This window comes from Gouania willdenowi, chromosome 22 (assembly GCF_900634775.1).
Source record: "Gouania willdenowi chromosome 22, fGouWil2.1, whole genome shotgun sequence".
NCBI lineage: Eukaryota > Metazoa > Chordata > Actinopteri > Blenniiformes > Gobiesocidae > Gouania > Gouania willdenowi.
In genome coordinates, this window is record NC_041065.1 from 29,900,274 (window position 1) to 29,924,498 (window position 24,225).

Consider the following 24,225-nt stretch of genomic DNA (forward strand, 5'->3'; position numbering starts at 1 on the left):
TGTATGCCATTTTTTATTTTTTTTTATTTAACGTGACCTTTTAATAATACAGCTGTAAATATTCGACATATGCTGAGTTACGTGCAGTTCGACATTGTTTAATCTTAGGTTAGGACTTAATCATTGCATATTGTGGCGCTCGATTTGATCTTTTATATTATTTTCAAACTACAATATACAGGTAAAAATGAATGAGAAATAATTTTAAAAAGATAATATGCTTGAAAACAGTTAAGAATCTCCTTTGGACATTTAAAAAATCCAAGTATTGATAATTTTCCAAAAGGAAGTAATATCAATGAAACTTGTAAATTAAATATAAATAACTAAAATAATCATAATAAGTTTTCATCAAAGAAAAAATGCAGAAATACTGGAAATCGGAGTTACAGGAGAAAAAACATGCAAATGCCACACAAAAACTGTCCAGTCAGGGGCTTGAACCACAAACCTTCCCGTAAATAATATATTAAATTATTATAAATTACTTTCCAAATTTTTTAAATTATTATAAAAAAGAAGAAATTGCTTTGGAAATTTTCTAAACTGATTATATATATATATATATATATATATATATATAATAAAAATAAGTAGTGTCAACATATTTTATTCATCAAAAAAGAAACGTACTTCACTACAAGTCAAATGATAGTTTTTGAATGCCATTTTATTTTATTTTATTTTTTATACAAAGTGACCTTTTAATAATAGAGTTGTAAATATTCGACATATGATGACGATAGCTACGTGCAGTTCGACATTGTTTAATTTTAGGTGAGGACTATACCATTGCATATTGTAGGTCTGGACTTTATCTTTTATATATTTTTAAACTACAATACAGTTAGAAAATAAATGACAAATATTTTAATTTTTCTCTTTAAAATTATTTTTCATTTATTAACACTTGATTTGTTAATGTTTTAAATGAAAAGTAATTAAATCGTTTTTGTGATAAACCGTTTGAAAGCGCAGGTGTCGCCCCCTCCTCTCCGTGGCCATAATGGCGTCGCCCTGTTTGTGCCGAGACTGGACAAGGACGCTTCACTGTCACTGACTCTACAAACATGGCGAGGTTTCTCAGGCCTCAATTCAGGACTTTTATCATTTCACAGCTGAGAATGTCTTCAGATCAGGTATTTTACACATCAATCACATACACAACACTCATAACTTGTTAATATTTCTGCGCACACGTAAAAAAAAACAAAGGGGTCACGCAAGGTAAAAGCTGTAATGTAACGTTCAGGGGGAGTGGGAAAGCGTAGATATTGGTTACATTTTCTCATTTTTTGCTATTAAAAAGAATCCAAAACGGATTGTGGATGACTGATTATCAATCATAATAATGCATATTGTCACATCAGTCCAGAAAAAAATGAAAATATTTGTCTTCTGAGGCTGAAATGCTTTGTTTGTCTGCTGTTTTCTGGTGTTTTCCACCAGTTTTCTGTCATGTCATGTCAAAATTAAATAGAAACTTTGCCCTCTGTGGTGGAAAGAAAGAACTTTGACCTTCAGCATTGACCGCTTTTTCTTTTGGAGTTAAAACAAATAGAAATTTAAGAAAGATTAGGATTAGGGCTGATTTAGATGGAGAAAATATTAAAGGGTAAATCAATAATAAAGTCAAAATGTCGAGATGAAAGTTGAAATTACGAGAGCAAAGTATAAAAAATATTATCAAAATTTCGATAATGAACTCAAATTACAATATTGTGATAAAAGTCGAAGGTTTACTAATAAAGTAAAATCTACAGAAGCTGATTAGGGCCAATTCACCATTCAACAACACACAGCAGATTGTGCAAAAACACTGTGTATCAATTAATGCTTTAAACCAATGTTTCTCAAATGGGGGTACGTGTACCCTTTTGCAGTACACAATGGCACAGTTGAGGAGGAAAGAGTGAAAAATTAACAAATGAATGTATTAAAAATATGGGGTTTTATTTTGTTAATTTTTAGTTAAAATGAATAATCATAATAATAATGATGGAAATAATCTTTATTAGAACATGAATTGAAAATACAAAGGCCCCACACCAGGTGGGAGATGACAAGAAATGAATAAAACTGTAGAAATAAATCTATTCAGGAGGCACTGAATCAGGGTTTTTCAACCTTGGGGTCGTGACACCATGTGGGGTCACCTGGAATTTAATATGTGGTCACAAACAGAAAGGTTGAGAATCACTGCACTAAACACTGTTTCATTCACTTATTTACAAAATGAGATTGTTTAAAATGTGTGTTATCACTCATTCATTTCATCATGATGCTCTAGATTTGTTTTTTCATAGTATTATGAATAAATTGTTGTAGTCGGACAAAAGGGGTACTTGGATTCAGAAATAAGAGAAAAGGGGGTAATTGAGCCAAAAAAGTTTGAGAACCATTACGTTAAACTATATTTCAGAGATTTGTTCTCTTTTCACTCCTAAACATGGCATTGTATTGTCTTTAAGGGCTTTGAAGAGATATTTCCATAAACTTATTTGTTCAGATAGAAAAACCAGTAAAACAAAAACAAAATTCAGTCCGTCTGTGGCTATTGAGGAGCTACGGCAACAGATTAGGTCAAGTTTGGACTGTTATTGCCATATGGTGAATTGGCTGTAGGCTGTTTCCGTAATTTATTAGCAAACCTTCAACTATATTGTATTTTGAGTTTATTTTCGAAGATTCGAGTTGAATCTCATCTTTTTGAGTTTAATCTCAACATTATTTGGACTTTAATCTCAATATCATATTTCGACTTTATTCTCAACATTATATTTTGTCTTTAATCTCAACATTATATTTCAACTTTAATCTCAACATTTTATTTTAACTTTAATCTCAACATTATATTTCAACATTAATTGAAAATTTCCAAATACATTGTTCCCATTGGAGTTCTTATTATTTTCTTCCGCAACTCTTTTGTCCTGGGTCTCTTCCTTGGCTGTTAATGCAGCATGAATGACATGGATTTTTCCCTATCTCTACCAATTTTTATCGTACAAGTTTGTACATCTCAACTGGAGTATTTTATTTAAATTTATTTGAATCTATATGACCTACCAGTAAAAAGATAGGTAGAGGTCAAAGTTCATGACGTCAGAAAAAAAAATAAAGAAACAAAAATTACTTTTTTTTCTCTATAACTTGGCCACAAATTGAGATACATTATATTTTAGGGGCGTGTATTGCCTGGGATCTGGCGATACGATTCGTATCCTGATTCATAGGTCACAATATGATACGATACATCCCGATATGAAAATATAAGGTGATTATTGTGGGTTTTTTTTTTTTTTCAATATATGACTTTAGAAACAACTCATCTGTAAATGTGTACACCTTCATGAGAACATTATGTTTGAAATGTATTTTATTGGCATATTTTACACTGAAAACATTGGCTTTAACGTGCCATGTGCCAACAACTTGAAATAAAATAATAACATACAATCTGCCTGTGGCTTTTAAACCAACTTTGACTTTGGTGCAACTTAACTGAGGTATTTATGCTTAGAACAATACATAAATGCAGAAAGTTAGTATTTTCTTTTTAAATTTTATTGAAAAATCACAAGCTGGTCAACATGTCCAGGTTTCAGAGAACTTCTTTGTGCAGTTACAATGTCTCCTGCAGTGGAAAAGACTTAACTGGTTAAATAAATTGTAAAAAAATTCATTTTTTTTTTTTTCTTTTTTTAAAAAATAAAAATATATCGCGATATATTGTCGAATCGATTTTTTCAACACCCCTATTATTTTTCAATTTTAATCTGAACATTATATTTCAACTTTATTCTTGAAATTTTGACTTCATTCTTGATTTGCCCACAATTATTTTCTCCCTCAAAATTGTCCCTAATCTGCTTCTGTAGAAATTTAGAAGTTTTTTTGTTTGTTTAAGAAAAAGCATCTAAACTTTAATTATCACCCTATACTTCACAAATCTAATAATAGTGAACTTGTCTGACATTTTAGTGCTTTAAACATCCTTTTTTCATGAATCTGTTCCTCACTTTAAGCTGGGTGAACTGGGAAAAGGTGCAGGAAAAGGTGGAGGTGGTGGAGGCTCCATCAGAGAGGCTGGAGGAGCCCTGGGGAAGAGGCAAGCGGCTGAGGAGGAGCTGTATTTCAGGTGTGCGTCGTACTAAAAGCCACTGATGTTAATGTCTTATGCAGTTTGCGTTCCGTCTGACTAATTTCCTTTTTCCTAAAGGCGCAAGGAGCAGGAGCAACTCGCTGCTCTGAGGGTGCACCACCAAGAAGAAATCGATCACCACAAAAAAGAGATTGAGCGTCTCCAGCGTGAGATCGACCGCCACAAGGGAAAGATCAGGAAGCTGAAACATGACGACTGAGCCAAAGCTGTTCAAATCACATTTGAAGATTGTTGCATGCACTAGACACCAACAGGGTCGTCATTGTTCCTCTGCTGCAAGTGTTTGAAATGTATTAATTAAATCCATTTTTGAATCAGTTCCTATTTTCAAAGATGTGAGGAGAGATGTGCAACCTTTTCCATTTGTTTTTGTTGTTCATCAGTTTGTTGTGAAAAGCATGAAAATGGCCAAAGCTGAGAATTCGAGTGGGAATCTTCTTTATTATCTACATAAATCTCTTATGGGATACTATAATAAACAGTTGTAATTATTCCAAGTAGTCCAACAATCATTTCCGGAGTACATAAAGTAACTATACTGTGTATCTCTATCTGTGTCTGCCTCTGTTAAAAAGTAAAAAAAAGGAAGAACAGTTTTCTTCAGGGCTGGGTGCAGAGTCTGATACAAATATGATTTAGCCATATATACTGTAACAGGGCAATTGAGCTTTGCTCTGCTGTTTTTGAAAAATGTAGAAATAAAATTAATATACTTCAGAAGTAAGATATAATGTATCTTTATTTGGTTAATTAGTGTCACAATAAATTCATCAGTGTCATCTCAGTTGCTCAGTACAGTAACAGACCAACCTGTGGCCCACACTTTGAGTTACGCTCGTCTTTCTGACTGGACTTGGTTGTTTGAGGCCTTTGGACCTTTCTTCATCATGTGGGTAACATCAACTTTGTTTCATAAATACCCCCACAAAATCTTATTCTAGAGATTAAGATCTCACCCTAAAATATAATATTGTGTTATATAATCAAAAATATGCAAATATTTCCACTGAAATTATTGGGTTATTCTAGTCTGATCTACCTAAAATGGAATTATATAGGTGGAATGTGTCCCATGAACTCTGTTGTTGCTGTCCATTTTACTGTGTTTTCATTATAAGATATTATTTATATAGGAAACGACTTTAGGTTGGTGGATTATTTGATGCCCTATAATTATAAAAAAAAAAGGAACAAATACAGCCTTGAGGCATTAGGAAGGTAAAACATGAGTAAATACTCACCTGCTGCAGGATCGGTTTATATTTCTGAAGAGCAAAAAAGTGAGATATTGATCAGATGACAACTTGAATGAGACTTAATTAAAGATGATCTTTCTGAGGTTTACATAAAAACTTTAATTTACCTTCACAGCTGATAATATCAGCAGAAATGGTGTTTAAACCTAAACCAAACACACCCTGTATGTGTGCGACAGGTCTAATTCCTTTGTACACAGTAATGGAATGGTTAATAATGTGTGTTGAAGTGTTTTAACAAGCATTGATGGTATTTGTGTTAGTCAAATTAGATCACATTGGCTCTTTAATGATAATAAAAATAGTCTTAATGCAACAAATAATTTATAATTGACCACGGTTGTGTCAGTTTATATCATACTGGGCAAACAATATGCACAAGTTTATGCAAGTCTGCTTTTAGAACTTCAATCCTTTTTGTTTGTAATTGTACAATGTTTATTAATGAACTTCAGTCGTGATGCAGCTGCTACCAGTGCCAAATACCTTTTAGGCAAAGCTTAATTTGTTTTGTTTGTACATTCAGCAGTCAGATCAAATCTATCACAAAAACAGCCTTCTACCACCTAAAGAACATCGCCAGAGTGAAAGGTTTAATGACTCAGAAAGATCAGGAGAAACTGGTCCATGCTTTTATCTCCAGCAGACTGGACTATTGTAATGGTCTTCTGACAGGAATCCCCCAAAAGAGCATCAAACAGCTACAGCTGGTTCAGAACGCTGCAGCTCGGGTCTTAACCAGAACAAAGAGGTCAGAACACATTACTCCAGTTTTAAAGTCTTTACACTGGCTCCCAGTCAGCCTCAGAATAGACTTTAAAGTTCTGCTGCTGGTGTATAAATCTGTGAATGGGTTTGGTCCAGAATACATCAGTGACATGTTAGTCAGGTATGAACCCAGCAGGTCTCTCAGATCTATGGACACAGATCAGATAGTGGAGCCCAGAGTTCACAGTAAACATGGTGATGCTGCTTTTAGTTGTTATGCTGCAAAGAAGTGGAACAAACTGCCAGCAGAGCTGAAGTCAGCATCTAATGTGAACATTTTTAAATCAAAGTTAAAGGCACTTTTTTCTCTACTGCATATGATTGAGAGAGAGATTTTTTGTCATGTTGTTGATGTAATGATGATTTTACTGATGATTTTAATTGATTTTACTGATGATTTTAATTGATTTTACTGATGATTTTAATTGATTTTACTGATGATTTTAAATGTTCTTATTGATTTAAATGTTCTTATTGATTTTAAACAATTGAATGTTTTATCATGTAAAGCACATTGAGTTGCCTTGAGTATGAAATGCGCTATATAAATAAATTTGCCTTGCCTTGCCTTGCCTTGAATGGTAGGACACAAAATTCATATTTTACATAGGGATCAAACATGTACATACGTTTAAAAAGCGTGATTGTTTAAAGACATTTAAAGACAAATGATCATAAAACAGAAAAGAGCTCCACTTTCTGCACCGTTACGTAGCGATAAAATATTGGACATGCGAAGAAGAAAATGTTCATGTCGTCACTTCCGACTATTCTACAAACATGTCTATGTTTCTGAGGCCTCACTTTAGGATTTTTATCACCTCCGCTGAGGATGTATTCAGATCAGGTGTTTTACACGTCAACCACACACACACGCAACTCATAATTTGTTCATATTTCTGCTCAGACGTAGAAAACAAAACAAAAACAAAGGCTCATCGTACTGAGATTGCATATACGCATGCGCACTACAGGAAAATTAATTTTTGCTACTTCCGCTGTGCTTTTTTGCTACTTCCGCTGTGCTGAGAATGTTCATTCAATTTCAAAGTTAATGTACAAGTTAATTAATGTTATTTGACTAGTGCTGACATGGCTCGTTTTCTTGGGGAAAAATGTACAACGGCTCCATATACGAGGCAGGAGAGGTTCCAACGCCACAAAGAAAGGATGGGCAGGTTAATCTTCTTCATGATAAATGGAAAGCCATCACCAGACACCGACAAGAAGGAGCTCAGGAATCTGCGAAACCAAGCCAAGCACCATGTCTGGGACACTTACAGTAAGTGTTTACAATAGTTTCAAATTATACCTGTATACAAATTACCCCGTGGCTATTGATACGGAAACGTATGAATAGACAGCTTGTCTAATCATAGGCAGCGCCCCTCATTGGCCAGTTTAGGTGACGTGATAATTGCGCCACTTTAGTTTATCTCATATTTATTTTTAGCTACCCCGCTAACCTTTTTATTTTAACCCTAACCCTACATTTTTTTTCAAATATGTATTTTTAAAGGTGGAATTTGCCTTGATAAATATGTTAAAATGATAAAATATATATGACAAAAGAATGATTTGAACCCACGGCAGCGGAAAGAAGAATTATTGAGTCAGGCGCCTTACAAGCACATTACGCTTATGCAGACAAGATCCGGTGGTCCGCGGGGCTATGGATACGTTTCCGTATCAATAGACAATTCTTACAAATAACTGAGCTTGGCTGGATTGATTAATGCATATAAGTTAGCAGTTAAAAATTATGACATTATCAGTTCATCCTCTAGTTTGTTATCAACCATTAGGGCTCCAACTGGTATTCCCCATACCACTGTACCTTCCACATCTTTCCACCCTGCACTATACAATGTGATTTTTTTTTTTTATGTCAAACAATGTCATATAATGTTGGCAGTAACTGTCAATACGTAATACATATCCATATACTGGCATTCTATCCGTACGCAATGAGACACCACGCACTTGTACTTCCCTTTGTATTAATAAGTCAACTATGTTACGTACTAACTAACCATAACCTACGTTACGGATTAACCCTAACCCTAATTCTAACCTACGTTATGAACTAACCCTAACCTACGTTATAGACTAACCCTAGCCCTAACCTACGTTATAGACTAACCCTAACCCTAACCTACGTTATAGACTAACCCTAGCCCTAACCTACGTTATAGACTAACCCTAACCTACGTTATAGACTAACCCTAACCTACGTTATAGACTAACCCTAACCTACGTTATAGACTAACCCTAACCTACGTTATAGACTAACCCTAGCCCTAACCTACGTTATAGACTAACCCTAACCTACGTTATAGACTAACCCTAACCTACGTTATAGACTAACCCTAACCTACGTTATAGACTAACCCTAACCTACGTTATAGACTAACCCTAACCCTAACCTACGTTATAGACTAACCCTAGCCCTAACCTACGTTATAGACTAACCCTATCCCTAATCTACGTTACGGACTAACGCTATCCCTAATTCTAACCTACGTTACGGACTAATCGTAACCCTAAACTACATTACGGACTAACTAACCCTAACCACACGGAATGGTCACGTGACATCCGGTGTCATGTACTGAGTGCGCATCATACTGAGATTGTATATGCGCATATGCGCACTACCGGAAAATTAATTTTTGCTAAAAAATGATGATAATTTATTTTTGTTTTCAAAGTGAACAGACACGTGTTTTATTTGATTTTGTTAGGGTTAGGGTTATAATCTCAGTACGGAGGTAAACTCAGTACCTGACACTGGTAACGTCATCTTTCGTACGGATAGAATGCCGGTATATGGATACGTATTACATACTAGGAGACTCTTCCTATAATGTTCATGTAATGAGTCTGTTGCATGTATGCAGCATCTGATCAGCCAGAATTACTTTTGTTTCTTTCAGAACAAGAGCTGTACTATGTCGGCAAGGGCAATGTTCGCAAGAAGGTGGTCACTGACATTGACGAGACGGTGGAGCTCTTGCAGCAGTACCACACAGCACCGATGGGCGGCCACAGTGGGATCAACTCCACCTTGGCCAAGATTTCCCTCCACTACACATGGAATATGATGAAAGAGGACATTACTGAATATGTAGGTATTTCCTGTGAAATTCACTGTCTAAACAATGGCGATCATCTTTTATACATTACTGATTCGTGGGATACAAAAGTTTGTTGCAACTTAAAAGATGATCATTATTATCTGTATAGGCACATTTAGATTCAGACACATCATTCCTCAGTGTACTGCAGTGCTGTGATTATTTTTTTGTTGTATAAGTTTAAATACAATATTATTCAATACATGTAGTATTTCAACTTGATTTATATCTGATCGTGCGCTACATTATATTTAACAGATTTCTTCCTGCGACCACTGTCAGTTTCACAGCAAGCTGAAGACCAAGGCTCCTGAACTGAAGTGCATCAAGGTAGTTGAGGCCCTCGAGCTGGTCGGCATGGACTTTATTGGTAGGTTTATATTCACTTGTCAATGTTAAAGACAAGTTGACGCAGGGCCTTCTGCCTAAAAATGTATTGTTGTTTCCTATTCCGAGTACTAAATCATTATGTATTATTATATTGCACAGGTCACACAGATGATGCTATTTATGTTTTTTGTACTGTTTTATATTACAATTATTACAATTTCCCTCAATGTTGTAATCATATTTTAATAATGAAGAAATGTGTAAATATTTAACAAGGTATACACAGACATATTGGAAATTATAAATATAGCAATTGTCATGTCAATATATGTAGAAAATATATATATGATATATACAGTATATTTTTTTGTAGGTCCCCTGCCTACGACAGAGAAGTGCCACAGATACGTCCTAACGTTTACGGATTATTACACCATGTTCGTGGACTTGTACCCGCTAAAGGACAAAACAGCAGCTGGTGTAGCTAACTGCATCAGGACCTTTGTGTGCAGGTAAAAAACAATGATTAATATAACCACATGGGTGGAAATAATATTTATTTTAGTCTACTAGTATTTTAAAATATAAAGCATTCTGACTTTGCATGTAGATAGATTTAAGTTAAATACCAGACACCCCATTAGCCACATTTTTATGTGAGTATTAGCTATAGCATGCAGTTTATGTACCATACAGAATACGATATATATCTATTCATCAATCAGTACATTTATTCATATGTATAACAATGTATATTTCAGATGGGGAGCTCCTCGTCGTCTTCTTTCAGACCAGGGTCCAGAATTTGTGGCTGAGATCACCACTGAGGCCTGTAGATCTTTCAACATCACTACACCAGTCACCCGTGCCTCCCACCCCCAGACAAACGGATTGGATGAGAGAACCAACCAGACCCTGAAGATGCGGCTGAGCAAGCTGGTCAACGAGCATCCGACAGACTGGGATACCTTCCTAGAGGATTTGGCGTACTCCGTCCGCACTCAGAACCAGGCCACAACAAAGTATTCCCCTTTCTTCCTAATGTTTGGTCGCCACCCAAGGCCCACCCGTGAGGTAAGTCAATCATTTACATTTCATTTTATTTATAATTTTCTTTTTAAATGTGATTTGCCAGTATAGTTTATTTTTCAAGATTTGTGTGATAAACTCAAGTAGCACCATGGCATTTTTAACCAGAACCCAATGTTTAATATGAAGCCATGTTATGAAACCATATGTGATATATTTTATGTTACATAATACATGTGTACTATATATTAGGGCTGCAGTCAACCAAGGAAATGGTTGGTTAGTCAAGACTATGGCACATGTAGCGATTAATCGACCAAAAGAAACACAGCGAATGAATGATCAGGTGCAGAGGACGAGGAGAAAGAAAAAGAGACAAATGTTTTGTTTTGGCATTTTGTGGTGCTGATTTGTTTTTAAACTCAGACCATTTATGATATGAACATTATTCAAGCTTTGACCAGAACCCGACAAAGCAGAAGTGAAACCTACAGGTCCGACAGACATTAAGTATTTATATCACGACCTGAAACCGACAATTAAAACCTATTTTTTCCTCATACAAATGACATATTTACGTTTGTTTTAGTGGTAAGCCTGCTTTTATTATTAAACATCTGTATATATGTTTTATTTCTATTTGCAGATGGACTCAGGGGATGAACCACACGAGGGGTTGCCCACAGCTCCTGAGGTCAAACTTGATGAGATGGTTGCCCGACGACAGGAAGTCATCGCTGTGGTGAAGCAGCATGTAAGTACATTTGACAGATGTGAAATAAAATAAATTATGAACCAAGTTTACAGAATGCTTTATTCAGCCTAGCTTACAGATTAAATTCAGCCACGAGATTTTTCTAAAAATGTTGCTAAATGTGTTCTAGTAATTAAAAGTGCTTCAATTGTGTTATGTTTATTATTGAAATGCATCATTTGTCTGCAGTTTTCTGGTGTTTTCCACTATTTTTTTGTAATCTCACGTTAAAAATAAATAGGAATTTTGCCCTCTGTGGTGGAAAAAATAACTTTGACAATCTTTTTTATTGAGTTAAAACAAATATAAAATTACAAAAGATTGGATTGGAGCCAATTTAGATGGAGAAAATATTAAAACATCAACATCATTATATTTCAACTTTAGTCTCGAAATTTCGACTTTAATCTCGACATTTCAACTTTAATCTTGATATCACGAGCGGAACAAATCAGAGCCAAGCCGGGGGCGGGGCAAATGACCGGGCCTTTTAAACCCAAATACTAAAGCTCATGATAACATAATTTTACAACATACACATGCCCACATATTTCAACTTTAGCTAAATCTGAACATTATATTTCAACTTTAATCTTGAAATTTTGACTTTATCCTTGATTGGCCCACAATTATTTTCTCCATCAAAATTGGCCCTAATCTGCTACCGTAGAAATTTGATCTAGTTTAAAGGTTTTTTTTTTTTTTTTTTGAAAGAAAAAGTATCTAAACTTTAATTACCACCCTATATTTCACAAATGTAATAATAGTGAACTTCTCCTAAATTTTAGTGCTTTAAACATCCCTTTTTTCATGGATCTGTTCCTCTTTTTCAGCTGAGTGAACTGGGAAAAGGTGCAGGAAAAGGTGGAGGTGGTGGAGAGGCTGGAGGAGCCCTGGGGAAGAGGGAAGCTGTTGAGGAGGAGCTGGATTTTAGGTGTGCATCGTACTAAAAGCCACTGATGTTAATTTCTTATGCAGTTTGCGTTACGTCTGACTAATTTTCTCCAAAATGTGTCGATCTTTCCTTTAAGGCATAAGGAGCATGAGCTACTGGCTGCTCTGAGGGTGCACCACCAAGAAGAAATCGATCACCACCAAAAAGAGATTGAACGTCTCCAGCGTGAGATCGACCGCCACAAGGGAAAGATCAGGAAGCTTCACATTTAAAGATTGTTGCATGCACTAGACACAGGGTTATCATTGCTCCTCTGCAAGTGTTTGAAATGTATTAATTAAATCAATTTTTGAATCAATTGCCATTTTCAAAGATGTGAGGAGAGATGTGCAACCTTTTTCATTTTTTGTTGTTCATCAGTTTGTTGTGAAAAGCATGAAAATGGCCAAAGTTGAGAATTTGAGTGGGAATCTTCTTTATTATCTACATAAATCTCTTATGGGATACTATAATAAACAGTTGTAATTATTCCAAGTAGTCCAACAATCATTTCCTGAGTACATTAAATAACTATTGTACATTAAAAATTGTTTCGTACTGCACTTTTTTTTTTTTAGAAGTGTACAGATGACAAGAGTTGGTCTTTTTCAATGTGGTTTATTGAAATTACAATAATAAATAAAATACACACACAGGTGGTTAGCAGAAAAAGCTTATGTCTGTGTGTTTATCTGTTCTCTGTGTATATCTATCTGTGTCTGCTTCTGTTAAAAAGTAAAAAAAGGAAGAACAGTTATCTTCATGGCTGGGTCCAGAGTCTGATACGAATGTGATATAGCCATGGACCTTTCTTCATCATGTGGGTAACATCAACTTAGTTTCATAAATACTCCACAAAATCTTATTCTAGAGATTAAGATCTCACCCTAAAATATAATATTGTTGATAAATTGCAAATATTTCCACTGAAATTCTTGGGTTATTCTAGTCTGATCTACTTAAAATGGAATTATATAGGTGGAATGTGTCCCATGAACTCTGTTGTTGCCGTCTATTTTACTGTGTTTACATTATAAGATATTATTTATATAGGAAACAACTTTTAGTTGGTGGATTATTTGATGCCCTATAATTATATATATAAAAAAGAATAAATACAGCCTTGAGGCATTAGGAAAGTAAAAACATGTGACATGAGTAAATACTCACCTGCCGCAGGATCGGTTTATATTTCTGAAGAAAGAGCAAAAAAGTGAGATATTGATCAGATGACAATTTGTATGAGACTTAATTAAGCTTTCTGGGGTTTACATAAAAGCTTTTATTATGTACCTCCACAGCTGATAATATCAGCAGAAATGGTGTTTAAACATAAACCAAACACACCCTGTATGTGTGCGACAGGTCTAATTATTTTGTACACAGTAATGGAATGGTTAATTTGTGGTGAAGTGTTTTAACAAGCATTGATGGTATTTGTGTTAGTCAAATTAGATCACATTGACTCTTAAATGAGAATAGAAATAGTCTTAATGCAACAAATGACTTATAATTGAGCACAGTTGTATCAGTTAACTATTATATTATATTATTATACAGGACAAAGACTGTGCACAAGTTTATGCAAGTCTGCTTTTTTAACGTCAGTCGTGATCCTTTATGTTCTGTATTTGTACTCGTTTGATAAACTTCAGTTGTGATGCAGCTCCCACCAGTGGCAAATATTTCCCACTTTTTTTTTTTTTTTGCAAATATTTTCCTTTGTGTATTTGTATTGAAATTTTGGACACAAAAATCATATTTTGCACAGGGTTTAAAAATATAAAATGTAAATATTACATCACAGAAGCCAAAGAAACAATAAATAAGAGACTACTTTTGTCTTTAAATGATCATAAATCAGAAAATAGTTTATTAAAACCCTCTTCTTACACTTTCTTCATCGTTAGGTGGCGATAAAACACCAAACATCCGAAGAAGAAAACGTTCATGTCGTCACTTCCGCCGTCCCTGTATTTTATCATGCGCAGCCCCGCGTGTCTTTCTTTTTGCTCGTCATGGCGGACCTGTACATTATGGTGAGCTACGTCTACATGGAATTTAACTAAGTTTAGCCTAATTTACGTGATACAATTTTCCTTTTTGATAGTTAAGAATATAGTTTATTAACGTTGTCCTATTTAGGTATTTGTTGCAGTGTTGTGTTATGTTTTTATCGCCGTGAACAGGACATTTAGCACAGCGAGGCTAAGCTAAGTGAACATGCAGTCATTATGGCAGCTTTCCTTTTTAGCGAGTCATTAGCATGTAGGCTTTGCAAGAGGAAATAAGTCAATAAATTATGGCTTGTGGCTTAACTTCAGTGGATCCTTGCTTGGCAGTGACGAGTACTTTATCCCGAAGCTGATCATCTATTGATGACACCAAAAATTTACGGATCTGAGTGCTGAGTTAAGCAAGGTGAAGCTTTAGAGCACAACTAGTGTCAAACTAATGGCCCTTGGACCAAAAATGACGTAGAAAACATGATTCATTGTGTAAATAAAGCTGTTTTCCCCGGTGCTTGTATCGTATGATTGCAGTGATTTTTAACGTTATAAAAGTAAAATAAAACCTCATAATTTCAGGAAAATTAAAGGACTTTGTAAGAATTCTGACATATATCTCTCGGTTAAATAGAAATTAGTAACGAAATTTAAACTGGTGATTCTTTTGGCACTCACATCTATCACTTATTGGTTGGATATGGTTGGTTTCTTACATATTTTGTATTTTATGTATCTGTGGAAGTGCAGTCTGGCACAATGTTGACATTATCCTACATTTTCTTCCATGAAATCTATGGCCTTCTTGAGATCAAACTGCTCTGTAATTGGCCCTTGAAACCTGATAACTATGTATTAGATTAATTGTGTAACTAAATAGTTTTTTTTCCCTTTGCCTTACAGACAAAACCACACAAAACCAAAAGAGGCCTAGCTGTTCTTGATAAGCTGAAGGTGTTTGATGGTACTTCCCCCCCCTTCCCTCTGACAAGGTGCACTCTCATTTCTTTATGACACTATTGTTAAATTTCTCGTGTCCATTTTCTTTTTTTTAACATATATTCTTGCTAGTTGTCGTTGATGTTTAATCACCTAGTTTTGAGTTTAAATGGCCATGAAATAATCTTCATGCACTACCATCTGAGACATCAGCATTAACCTGCTCAAATGTTACGTGTTTATGCTTTGAAACTTAATAAAATAATTTTTTTATAGCATACAGTGAAGTATCTGGCTTTCCTGCGTAAAAGGATGAACACAAACCCTTCTCGTGGGCTGTACCACTTCAGAGCTCCAAGCAGGATTTTCTGGAGGACAGTCAGAGGTGAGAACACTTTCACTGGTACTCCACGTCTCTATAAACTCTTAATGGTAACATTTGATCTGATTTAAGATGGATCTGCTGCAACTACTGCAATACAAAACCTTTAACTTAATTTAAATAGGATATTCTTACAAATAATATAATATAATGAAATGTTAATTTATGAAGGAACAATTGGTCTTAAGTAGATCCTTGCTTGACAGTGATGAGTACTTTATCCCGAAACTGATCATTTATTGATGACACCAAAAAATTACGGATCTGAGTGCTGAGTTAAGCAAGGTGAAGCTTGTGTCAAAGTAATGGCCCTGGGGCCAAATCTGGCCCTTTGGAGCATTCAATTTGTCCCACAAGAGAAAACATTAATCATTGCTGTCTTTTTTAATCAGTTGAAAAAACTAAATTCTTACAAAATCCTTAAACTTTCCTTCAATTCTGACATTTTCCTTAATTGAATAGAAATTAGTCACAAAATCTATAAAAATTAAAGTGAAGGTCTTGTCGGACTATCTATCACTTATTGTTTGGGTATGTTAAGTTTCTTACATATTTTGTATTTTCTGAGTATGTATAAGTGCAAACTATGGCACAATAATGTTGAAATTACATGTGTTGCATAAAATCTGTGGCCCATTTTGGGATCAAACTGCTCCGTATTTGGCCCCTAAACTAAAATGATTTTAACACCTCTGCTTTAGATTAATAGTGTAACTAAATATTATTTTTTTCTCTACCTTACAGACATGCTGCCACACGAAACCAAGAGGCTAGGCTGCCTTTGATAGGCTGATAGTGTTTGATGGTATCCCCCCTCCCTACGAGAAGGTGCACTCTCATTTCCTTACTACAGTGCTTTTAAAGTTCTTGTCTATGATGTTTTCTACTTATCTGCCTTGTTTGATTAGTAATCCTGAAAAGAAAATACGTCTGAGACAATCTCTCTTTAACTGTGTAAATATGTGGACATCTGCTGGGTCTTATATTGTGTTTCCGCTTCACCGAGGAAGCGCATGGTGGTCCCAGCTGCTCTGAAAATAGTGCGTCGAAAGCCCACCCGCAAGGTGAGGATGAATCTATGTATTTAGAACATGTCCTTGCTTATTGTCAGTGATGTTTAATCACCTAGTTTTGAGTTTAAATGGCTATGAAATAATCTTCATGCACTACCATCTGAGACATCAGCATTAATCTGTACAAATGTGTATTTATGCTTTGAAATGAATTTACACTTTTTTTTTTTTTTATCGCATACAGTGAAGTATCTGGCTCTCCTGCGTAAAAGAATGAACACAAACCTTTCTCGTGGGCTGTACCACTTCAGAGCTCCAAGCAGGATTTTCTGGAGGACGGTCAGAGGTGAGAACACTTTCACTGGTACTCCACGTCTCTATAAACTCTGATTGGTAACATTTGACCTGATTTAAGATGGATCTGTTGCCACTACTGCAATACAAAACCTTTAACTTATTTTAAATGGGACATTCTTACAGATAATATAATAAAATGTTAATTCATGAAGGAACAATTGGTGTTAAGTAGATCCTTGCTTGGCAGTGATGAGTACTTAATCCCGAAGCTGATCATCTATTGATGACACCAAAAAATTACGGATCTGAGTGCTGAGTTAAGCAAGGTGAAGTTTGTGTCAAACTAATGGCCCTGGGGCCAAATCCGACCCTTTAAAGCCTTCAATTCGGCCCGCAGGAGAAAGTAAAAATCAAAGAAAACATGAATAATTGCTTAAATGAAATCGACAATATTTTCAGGGCTCACAGTTTTCCTGGTGCTTATATTTCGTGATTGCAGTAATTTTTAATGGGTAACTGTAGGAAAAAACCTCATAATTTAAGGAAGAGTAAAGGATTTTTGTAAGAAAAAACATTTTTTCCTTTAATTAAATTGAAATTAATCACAAAATTTAGGGAATTTAAAGTGAAGATCCTGTTGGAACACATAGAAGTGCAAACTATGGCACAATAGTGTTGAAATTGTACATTTTTTTTGCATAAAATCTCTGGCCCACTTAAGATCACACTGCTTCGTATTTGGCCCCTGAACTTAAATGAGTTTAACACCCCTGCTGTAGATTAATAGTGTAACTAAAGAGTTTTTTTTCTCTACCTTACAGACATGCTGCCACACAAAACCAAGAGGTATCCCCCCTCCCTATGACAAGGTGCACTCATTTGCTTACTACAGTAATGTTAAAGTTCTTGTCTATGATGTTTTCTACTTATCTGCCTTGTTTGATTAGTAATCCTGAAAAGAAAATAAGTCTGAGACAATTTGTCTTTAACTGTGTAAATATGTGGCCTTTTGCTGGGTCTTATATTGTGTTTCTGGTTCACAGAGGAAGCGCATGGGGGTCCCTGCTTCTCTGAAAATTAAGTGTCTGAAGCCCACCCGCAAGGTGAGGACAAATATATGTATTTAGAAGCAATAATGCTAGTTTCAATCTGTTCTGACGTTTTTTAACTGATCATTCCAAGCAGATATCTTGATCAAAATCTACCAGTTGGAGGTGGTGGAGGCTCCATCAGAGGCTGGAGGAGCCCTGGGGATGAGGCAAGCATCTGAGGAAGAGCTGTATTTCAGGTGTGCATCGTACCACTAACGCAGAAACAAAACACAGCATTTCATATGCGGTTTGCATTCCGTTTGACTAATTGTCTCCAAAACGTGTCGATCTTCAAGGTGTAAGGAGCAGGAGCTACTGGCTGATCTGAGGGTGCACCACCAAGAGGAAATCGATCGCCACAAAAAAAGGAAAGATCAAAAGACTAAAAAGATTAGCATATTGTTGCATGCACTAGATGTTTGTGATTGATCCTCTGCAAGTGTTTGAAATATGTTAAACACATTACTGTGTTCAAACTTGTGAGAAGCAAAGCTGAGAATGTGAATGGAAATGTACTTGTCTACATAAATCTTTTGTGACACAATAAAAACTGTTGTTTTTTCTTCATGTGATCAAATGATGAGTCTCTGATTACGTTAAATCTATTGTTTCATACTGCGCTATAAAAAAACATACTTTTTTTTTTTTGTTTTTTTTTTTCTTCCTTGTCCATGTAATATAAAATTGTAAATAAAAAGTATAAAACATTTTTTTTTAAAAAAACATACTATATATATTTGTAAAAAATTCATCACACTCAGTTGCTCAGTACAGCACCCAGCTGACCTGTTACAGAGCGGCTCTCACTTATGCTAGTCATCAACTAGGTTTTTAAATAAGTTCATAAGATCTTATTCTAGGTTTAAGATCTCCCCCTAAACGATGGTATTATGTGTTCGATAAATTACAAACACTTTCTGCTAAATTTATTTTTCTAGTTGAAAATTCTTAAAATCAAACTATGTTGGATAAATGTGTCCTATGAACCCTGTTCTTGCTGTGCATTAGGCTGTTTGCATTATAATACTTACTGGGTAAATTGTTCTGAGCCCTATGATATATTAAAAAGAATTACACTCGAGACATTAGGAAGATAAAACGTGACATGAAAAAATACCTTTTTTTAATGACTGGTTTGCATTTTAAAAGCAACTTTTGAGTGTTCTGAGGTTGAGAAAAGGTGTTAAAACAAAACACTGTGTGCGACAGGTTTATTGAGCAGAATCATTTTGCACACAGTTATAATAACCATTGATGGTATTTGTGTTAGCGAAATTAGATCATATAGTCTTAAATTGGTTGCAACAAATTATAAACGAGCACAGTTGACATTATACCGGACAAATACTGTGCACAAGTTCATGTAAGTCTGCTTCTATTACTTCAGATGTGTATTTGTATAACTTATAAGTAGCCGTGATGCAGCTACTACCACTTACTAGGGGTGAGTATTGGCAAGGCTGTTGCAATACGATATCCAGCAGTAGAAAACTTCAACGAAAATCCGAAAAATACAATAAGAAAAATATTGATTAAATATCAGAAGAAAAAAAAAAAATAGTTGATTTAAAATCGGCACCCAAAAAATCGCGATATATCATGAAATCAAATTTTTCACACTCCTACCATTTAAACATACAGTGGGGCAAAAAAGTATTTAGTCAGCCACCAATTGTGCAAGTTCTCCCACTTAAAATGATGACAGAGGTCTGTAATTTTCATCATAGGTACACTTCAACTGTGAGAGACAGAATGTGAAAAAAAAATCCAGGAATTCACATTGTAGGAATTTTAAAGAATTTATTTGTAAATTATGGTGGAAAATAAGTATTTGGTCACTTCAAACAAGAAAGATCTCTGGCTCTCACAGACCTGTAACTTCTTCTTTAAGAAGCTCTTCTGTCCTCCACTCGTTACCTGTATTAATGGCACCTGTTTGAACTGGTTATCTGTATAAAAGACACCTGTCCACAACCTCAAACAGTCAGACTCCAAACTCCACTATGGCCAAGACCAAAGAGCTGTCGAAGGACACCAGGAAAAGAATTGTAGACCTGCACCAGACTGGGAAGAGTGAATCTACAATAGGCAAGCAGCTTGGTGTGAAAAAATCAACTGTGGGAGCAATTATCAGAAAATGGAAGACATACAAGACCACTGATAATCTCCCTCAATCTGGGGCTCCACGCAAGATCTCATCCCGTGGGGTCAAAATGATCATGAGAACGGTGAGCAAAAATCCCACAACCACACGGGGGGATCTGGTGAATGACCTGCAGAGAGCTGGGACCAAAGTAACAAAGGTTACCATCAGTAACACACTACGCCGACAGGGATTCAAATCCTGCAGTGCCAGACGTGTCCCCCTGCTTAAGCCAGTGCATGTCCAGGCCCGTCTGAAGTTTGCCAGAGAGCACATGGATGATACAGCAGAGGATTGGGAGAATGTCATGTGGTCAGATGAAACCAAAATAGAACTTTTTGGTATAAACTCAACTCGTCGTGTTTGGAGGAAGAAGAATACTGAGTTGCATCCCAAGAACACCATACCTACTGTGAAGCATGGGGGTGGAAACATCATGCTTTGGGGCTGTTTTTCTGCTAAGGGTACAGGACGACTGATCCGTGTTAAGGAAAGAATGTATCGTGAGATTTTGAGCCAAAACCTCCTTCCATCAGTGAGAGCTTTGAAGATGAAACGTGGCTGGGTCTTCCAGCATGACAATGATCCCAAACACACCGCCCGGGCAACGAAGGAGTGGCTCCGTAAGAAGCATTTGAAAGTCCTGGAGTGGCCTAGCCAGTCTCCAGACCTCAACCCCATAGAAAATCTGTGGAGGGAGTTGAAAGTCCGTGTTGCTCGGCGACAGCCCCAAAACATACATGTACAAATGTGTATTTATGCTTTGAAATGAATTTACACTTTTTTTTTTATCGCATACAGTGAAGTATCTGGCTCTCCTGCGTAAAAGAATGAACACAAACCTTTCTCGTGGGCTGTACCACTTCAGAGCTCCAAGCAGGATTTTCTGGAGGACGGTCAGAGGTGAGAACACTTTCACTGGTACTCCACGTCTCTATAAACTCTGATTGGTAACATTTGACCTGATTTAAGATGGATCTGTTGCCACTACTGCAATACAAAACCTTTAACTTATTTTAAATGGGACATTCTTACAGATAATATAATAAAATGTTAATTTATGAAGGAACAATTGGTGTTAAGTAGATCCTTGCTTGACAGTGATGAGTACTTAATCCCGAACCTGATCATCTATTGATGACACCAAAAAATTACGGATCTGAGTGCTGAGTTAAGCAAGGTGAAGTTTGTGTCAAACTAATGGCCCTGGGGCCAAATCCGGCCCTTTAAAGCCTTCAATTCGGCCCGCAGGAGAAAGTAAAAATCAAAGAAAACATGAATAATTGCTTAAATGAAATCGACAATATTTTCAGGGCTCACAGTTTTCCTGGTGCTTATATTTCGTGATTGCAGTAATTTTTAATGGGTAACTGTAGGAAAAAACCTCATAATTTAAGGAAGAGTAAAGGATTTTTGTAAGAAAATTTTTTTTTTCCTTTAATTAAATTGAAATTAATCACAAAATTTAGGGAATTTAAAGTGAAGATCCTGTTGGAACACATAGAAGTGCAAACTATGGCACAATAGTGTTGAAATTGTACATAAAATCTCTGGCCCACTTAAGATCACACTGCTTCGTATTTTGCCCCTGAACTTAAATGAGTTTAACAGATAAAAATTCTGTGAATTAGTTTTTCCACATTTATTTTTATAAGCATTTTCAACAGCAGAATGTGCACCTGGAATATGTACACCTTACATTACATTACTGTGCTAAGGCTGAAAAATTACTGTTTTAATTTTGGAGAAGCTGTTTTGTGTTTTATATGCACATCATTTATGGCTGTTTTATAGCAGTTGATCAACAGTGGATTATTATATTATTACAGCACTGATATGAAGCTGTATGGACACAAATTACCCAAAATAAATAATACATTCTTTAATTCTAAGTAACTCAAAAGTTACTTTTTCCAGTAACGCATTACTTTTTTGTGTAAGTAATCAAAATAGTAACTGAGTTACTTTGTGAATGAAGTAACTAGTAATGGTAACTAGTTACTTTTTTCAGTAACTAGCACAACACTGAACACTACACACTGACCACTATGAATTACTGCTCAAACATGAACCATCCTAACACTACGTTACACGTGCATAAAGAAACATGCTTTTAACTAGACATGACGAATGTAGAACTGACATACTGAGTCAGTTGCGCTATCATTAACACACATACCGCAAGCTTTTTCTGTTTGACATGAATAAATAGAATGGTACGGTCCTAATTAATCTCTTCTTTTATCCCCCTGTTCATGTGGAACATTTGGAACATTCTGTACTTTGAGTAATAAGTGTTCTAAAACATCAAAGGTACTTTGCGTAATAAGTGTTCTAAAACATCAAAGGTACTTTGACTAATAGGTGTTCTAAAACATCAAAGGTACTTTGAGTCCTAACTGTTCTAAAACATCAGAGCCTGCTCAGTGTGACTTTGATAATCGTTCTCAGAGACATTCATTACAAGTTAAACTGCATTGAGTTTATAAAAGCACATTGAGTTTATTTAACGGAAAGGGAGAGATTCTTGTGAAAGGACCCAGCAGCACACATTGAGTGTGTATTGAATTTTCTGCTTGACTGCACGAAGGACTGATAGAAGTCTTCTTAGAGAGGAAAGCTTGGAGAGTAGATCAGGATCATGGATGAGGTGGTTGGAGATGGACTTGGATGGCAGAGGGTCTGCAGTCAGAGTGAAAAGAGGAACAACGGGTCTAGCAGCTCACTGAGAGAAATTCAATGTGAGTTCAACAGCATCTTGAATGATACTGTATCTCAGATGAGAGCGTGGGAGAAGAAGATGAGCACCGAGCTCGTGAGAAAAGATGAGGAAATCTGCTCTTTAAAGAAAGCTCTCAAACAGGCAGAAAGTGGAGTGGAGAACATGGAGCATGAAGTGCATAGGCTCAACCACCACCATCAGGACACTGTGTCTCAGATGCAAGCTGAATGGGAGCAGAAGATGAGCACTGAATTGGGGAAGAAAGATAAGGAGATCCTCACTTTTAAGGAAGCTGTCCAACAGGCCGACAGTGGAATGGAACAGATAGAGATCACACTGTGTGAGGTCCAAATCATCTTGGATACTGTTGTGTCTCAGATGACTGTAGAATGGCAGAAGAAGATGACGAGCACTGAGCTGGAGAAGAAAATAGACGATCTCCACCAGGCCAAGAGTGAAGTGGAGAACATGAAGAGTGAAGTGTGTAGGCTCAACCAACATCTCACTCTGATTGAGGAAAAGGAGAAAGAAACACAAAAAACTGAGCTTCTGGTGAAGGAGAACAATGAAATGAAGGTGCTCGCCGCCACAAGCGGAAGGAGAAGAAACAGAAGGAGGAGGACAAAGAAGAAGAAGACGACGTCAAGCACTGAGCTGGATAAGAAAGATGAGGAGATCCTCTCTTTAATGGACGATCTCCAACAGGCCAAGAGAGAAGTGGAGAACATGAAGAGCGAAGTGTGTGAGTTGAAAAGCGTCCGTGATGATATGGTGTGTCAGATGGAAGCAGAATGGGAGAAGAAGACGAGAACTGAGCTTGAAAAGAAAGATGAGGAGATCCTCTCTTTAAAGAAAGCTCTCCAACAGGCAGAAGGTGGAGTGGAGAACATGGAGCATGAAGTGCATAGGCTCAACCACCACCATCAGGATACTGTGTCTCAGATGCAAGCTGAATGGGAGAAGACAACAAGCATTGAATTGGAGAAGAAAGATAAGGAGATCCTCTGTTTAAAGAAAGCTGTCCAACAGGCCGACAGTGGAATGGAACAGATGGAGATCACACTGTGTGAGGTCCAAATCATCTTGGATACTGTTGTGTCTCAGATGACTGTAGAATGGAAGAAGAAGATGACGAGCACTGAGCTGGAGAAGAAAATAGACGATCTCCAACAGGCCAAGAGTGAAGTGGAGAACATGAAGAGTGAAATAAAACTTTGTCGTTAAGGCAAAGCAACGCAGATGCATTTGTGATTGGGATT

At 36.2% G+C, this 24,225-nt stretch overlaps 1 protein-coding gene, 1 long non-coding RNA gene and 6 other non-coding genes across 8 annotated transcripts; all 8 read left to right on the plus strand.

The window, feature by feature from the left end:
- The first annotated feature begins 980 nt into the window (after positions 1-980).
- Positions 981-4,658, plus strand: atp5if1b (ATP synthase inhibitory factor subunit 1b). Its single transcript, XM_028439000.1, has 3 exons — positions 981-1,139; positions 4,029-4,141; positions 4,223-4,658. The coding sequence occupies exons 1-3, from the start codon at positions 1,071-1,073 to the stop codon at positions 4,362-4,364; spliced, it is 324 nt and encodes a 107-aa protein (XP_028294801.1). The 5' UTR covers positions 981-1,070; the 3' UTR covers positions 4,365-4,658.
- A 10,051-nt stretch (positions 4,659-14,709) lies between these two features.
- On the plus strand, positions 14,710-14,787 carry LOC114457005 (small nucleolar RNA SNORD50). Its single transcript, XR_003672922.1, has one exon. It is a non-coding gene; the product is annotated as a small nucleolar RNA SNORD50 (small nucleolar RNA).
- Positions 14,788-15,449: 662 nt separating this feature from the next.
- LOC114456998 (small nucleolar RNA Z195/SNORD33/SNORD32 family) lies at positions 15,450-15,529 on the plus strand. Its single transcript, XR_003672916.1, has one exon. It is a non-coding gene; the product is annotated as a small nucleolar RNA Z195/SNORD33/SNORD32 family (small nucleolar RNA).
- A 371-nt stretch (positions 15,530-15,900) lies between these two features.
- On the plus strand, positions 15,901-15,978 carry LOC114457001 (small nucleolar RNA SNORD50). The gene has a single exon (XR_003672918.1). It is a non-coding gene; the product is annotated as a small nucleolar RNA SNORD50 (small nucleolar RNA).
- A 724-nt stretch (positions 15,979-16,702) lies between these two features.
- LOC114456928 (uncharacterized) lies at positions 16,703-18,673 on the plus strand. The gene is made up of 6 exons (XR_003672899.1): positions 16,703-16,764; positions 16,958-17,059; positions 17,832-17,879; positions 18,054-18,113; positions 18,196-18,298; positions 18,398-18,673. It is a non-coding gene; the product is annotated as an uncharacterized LOC114456928 (long non-coding RNA).
- Positions 16,804-16,883, plus strand: LOC114456995 (small nucleolar RNA Z195/SNORD33/SNORD32 family). The gene has a single exon (XR_003672914.1). It is a non-coding gene; the product is annotated as a small nucleolar RNA Z195/SNORD33/SNORD32 family (small nucleolar RNA).
- Positions 17,252-17,329, plus strand: LOC114457004 (small nucleolar RNA SNORD50). Its single transcript, XR_003672921.1, has one exon. It is a non-coding gene; the product is annotated as a small nucleolar RNA SNORD50 (small nucleolar RNA).
- Positions 18,674-21,339: 2,666 nt separating the features above from the next.
- Positions 21,340-21,417, plus strand: LOC114457002 (small nucleolar RNA SNORD50). Its single transcript, XR_003672919.1, has one exon. It is a non-coding gene; the product is annotated as a small nucleolar RNA SNORD50 (small nucleolar RNA).
- The last annotated feature ends 2,808 nt before the right edge of the window (positions 21,418-24,225 follow it).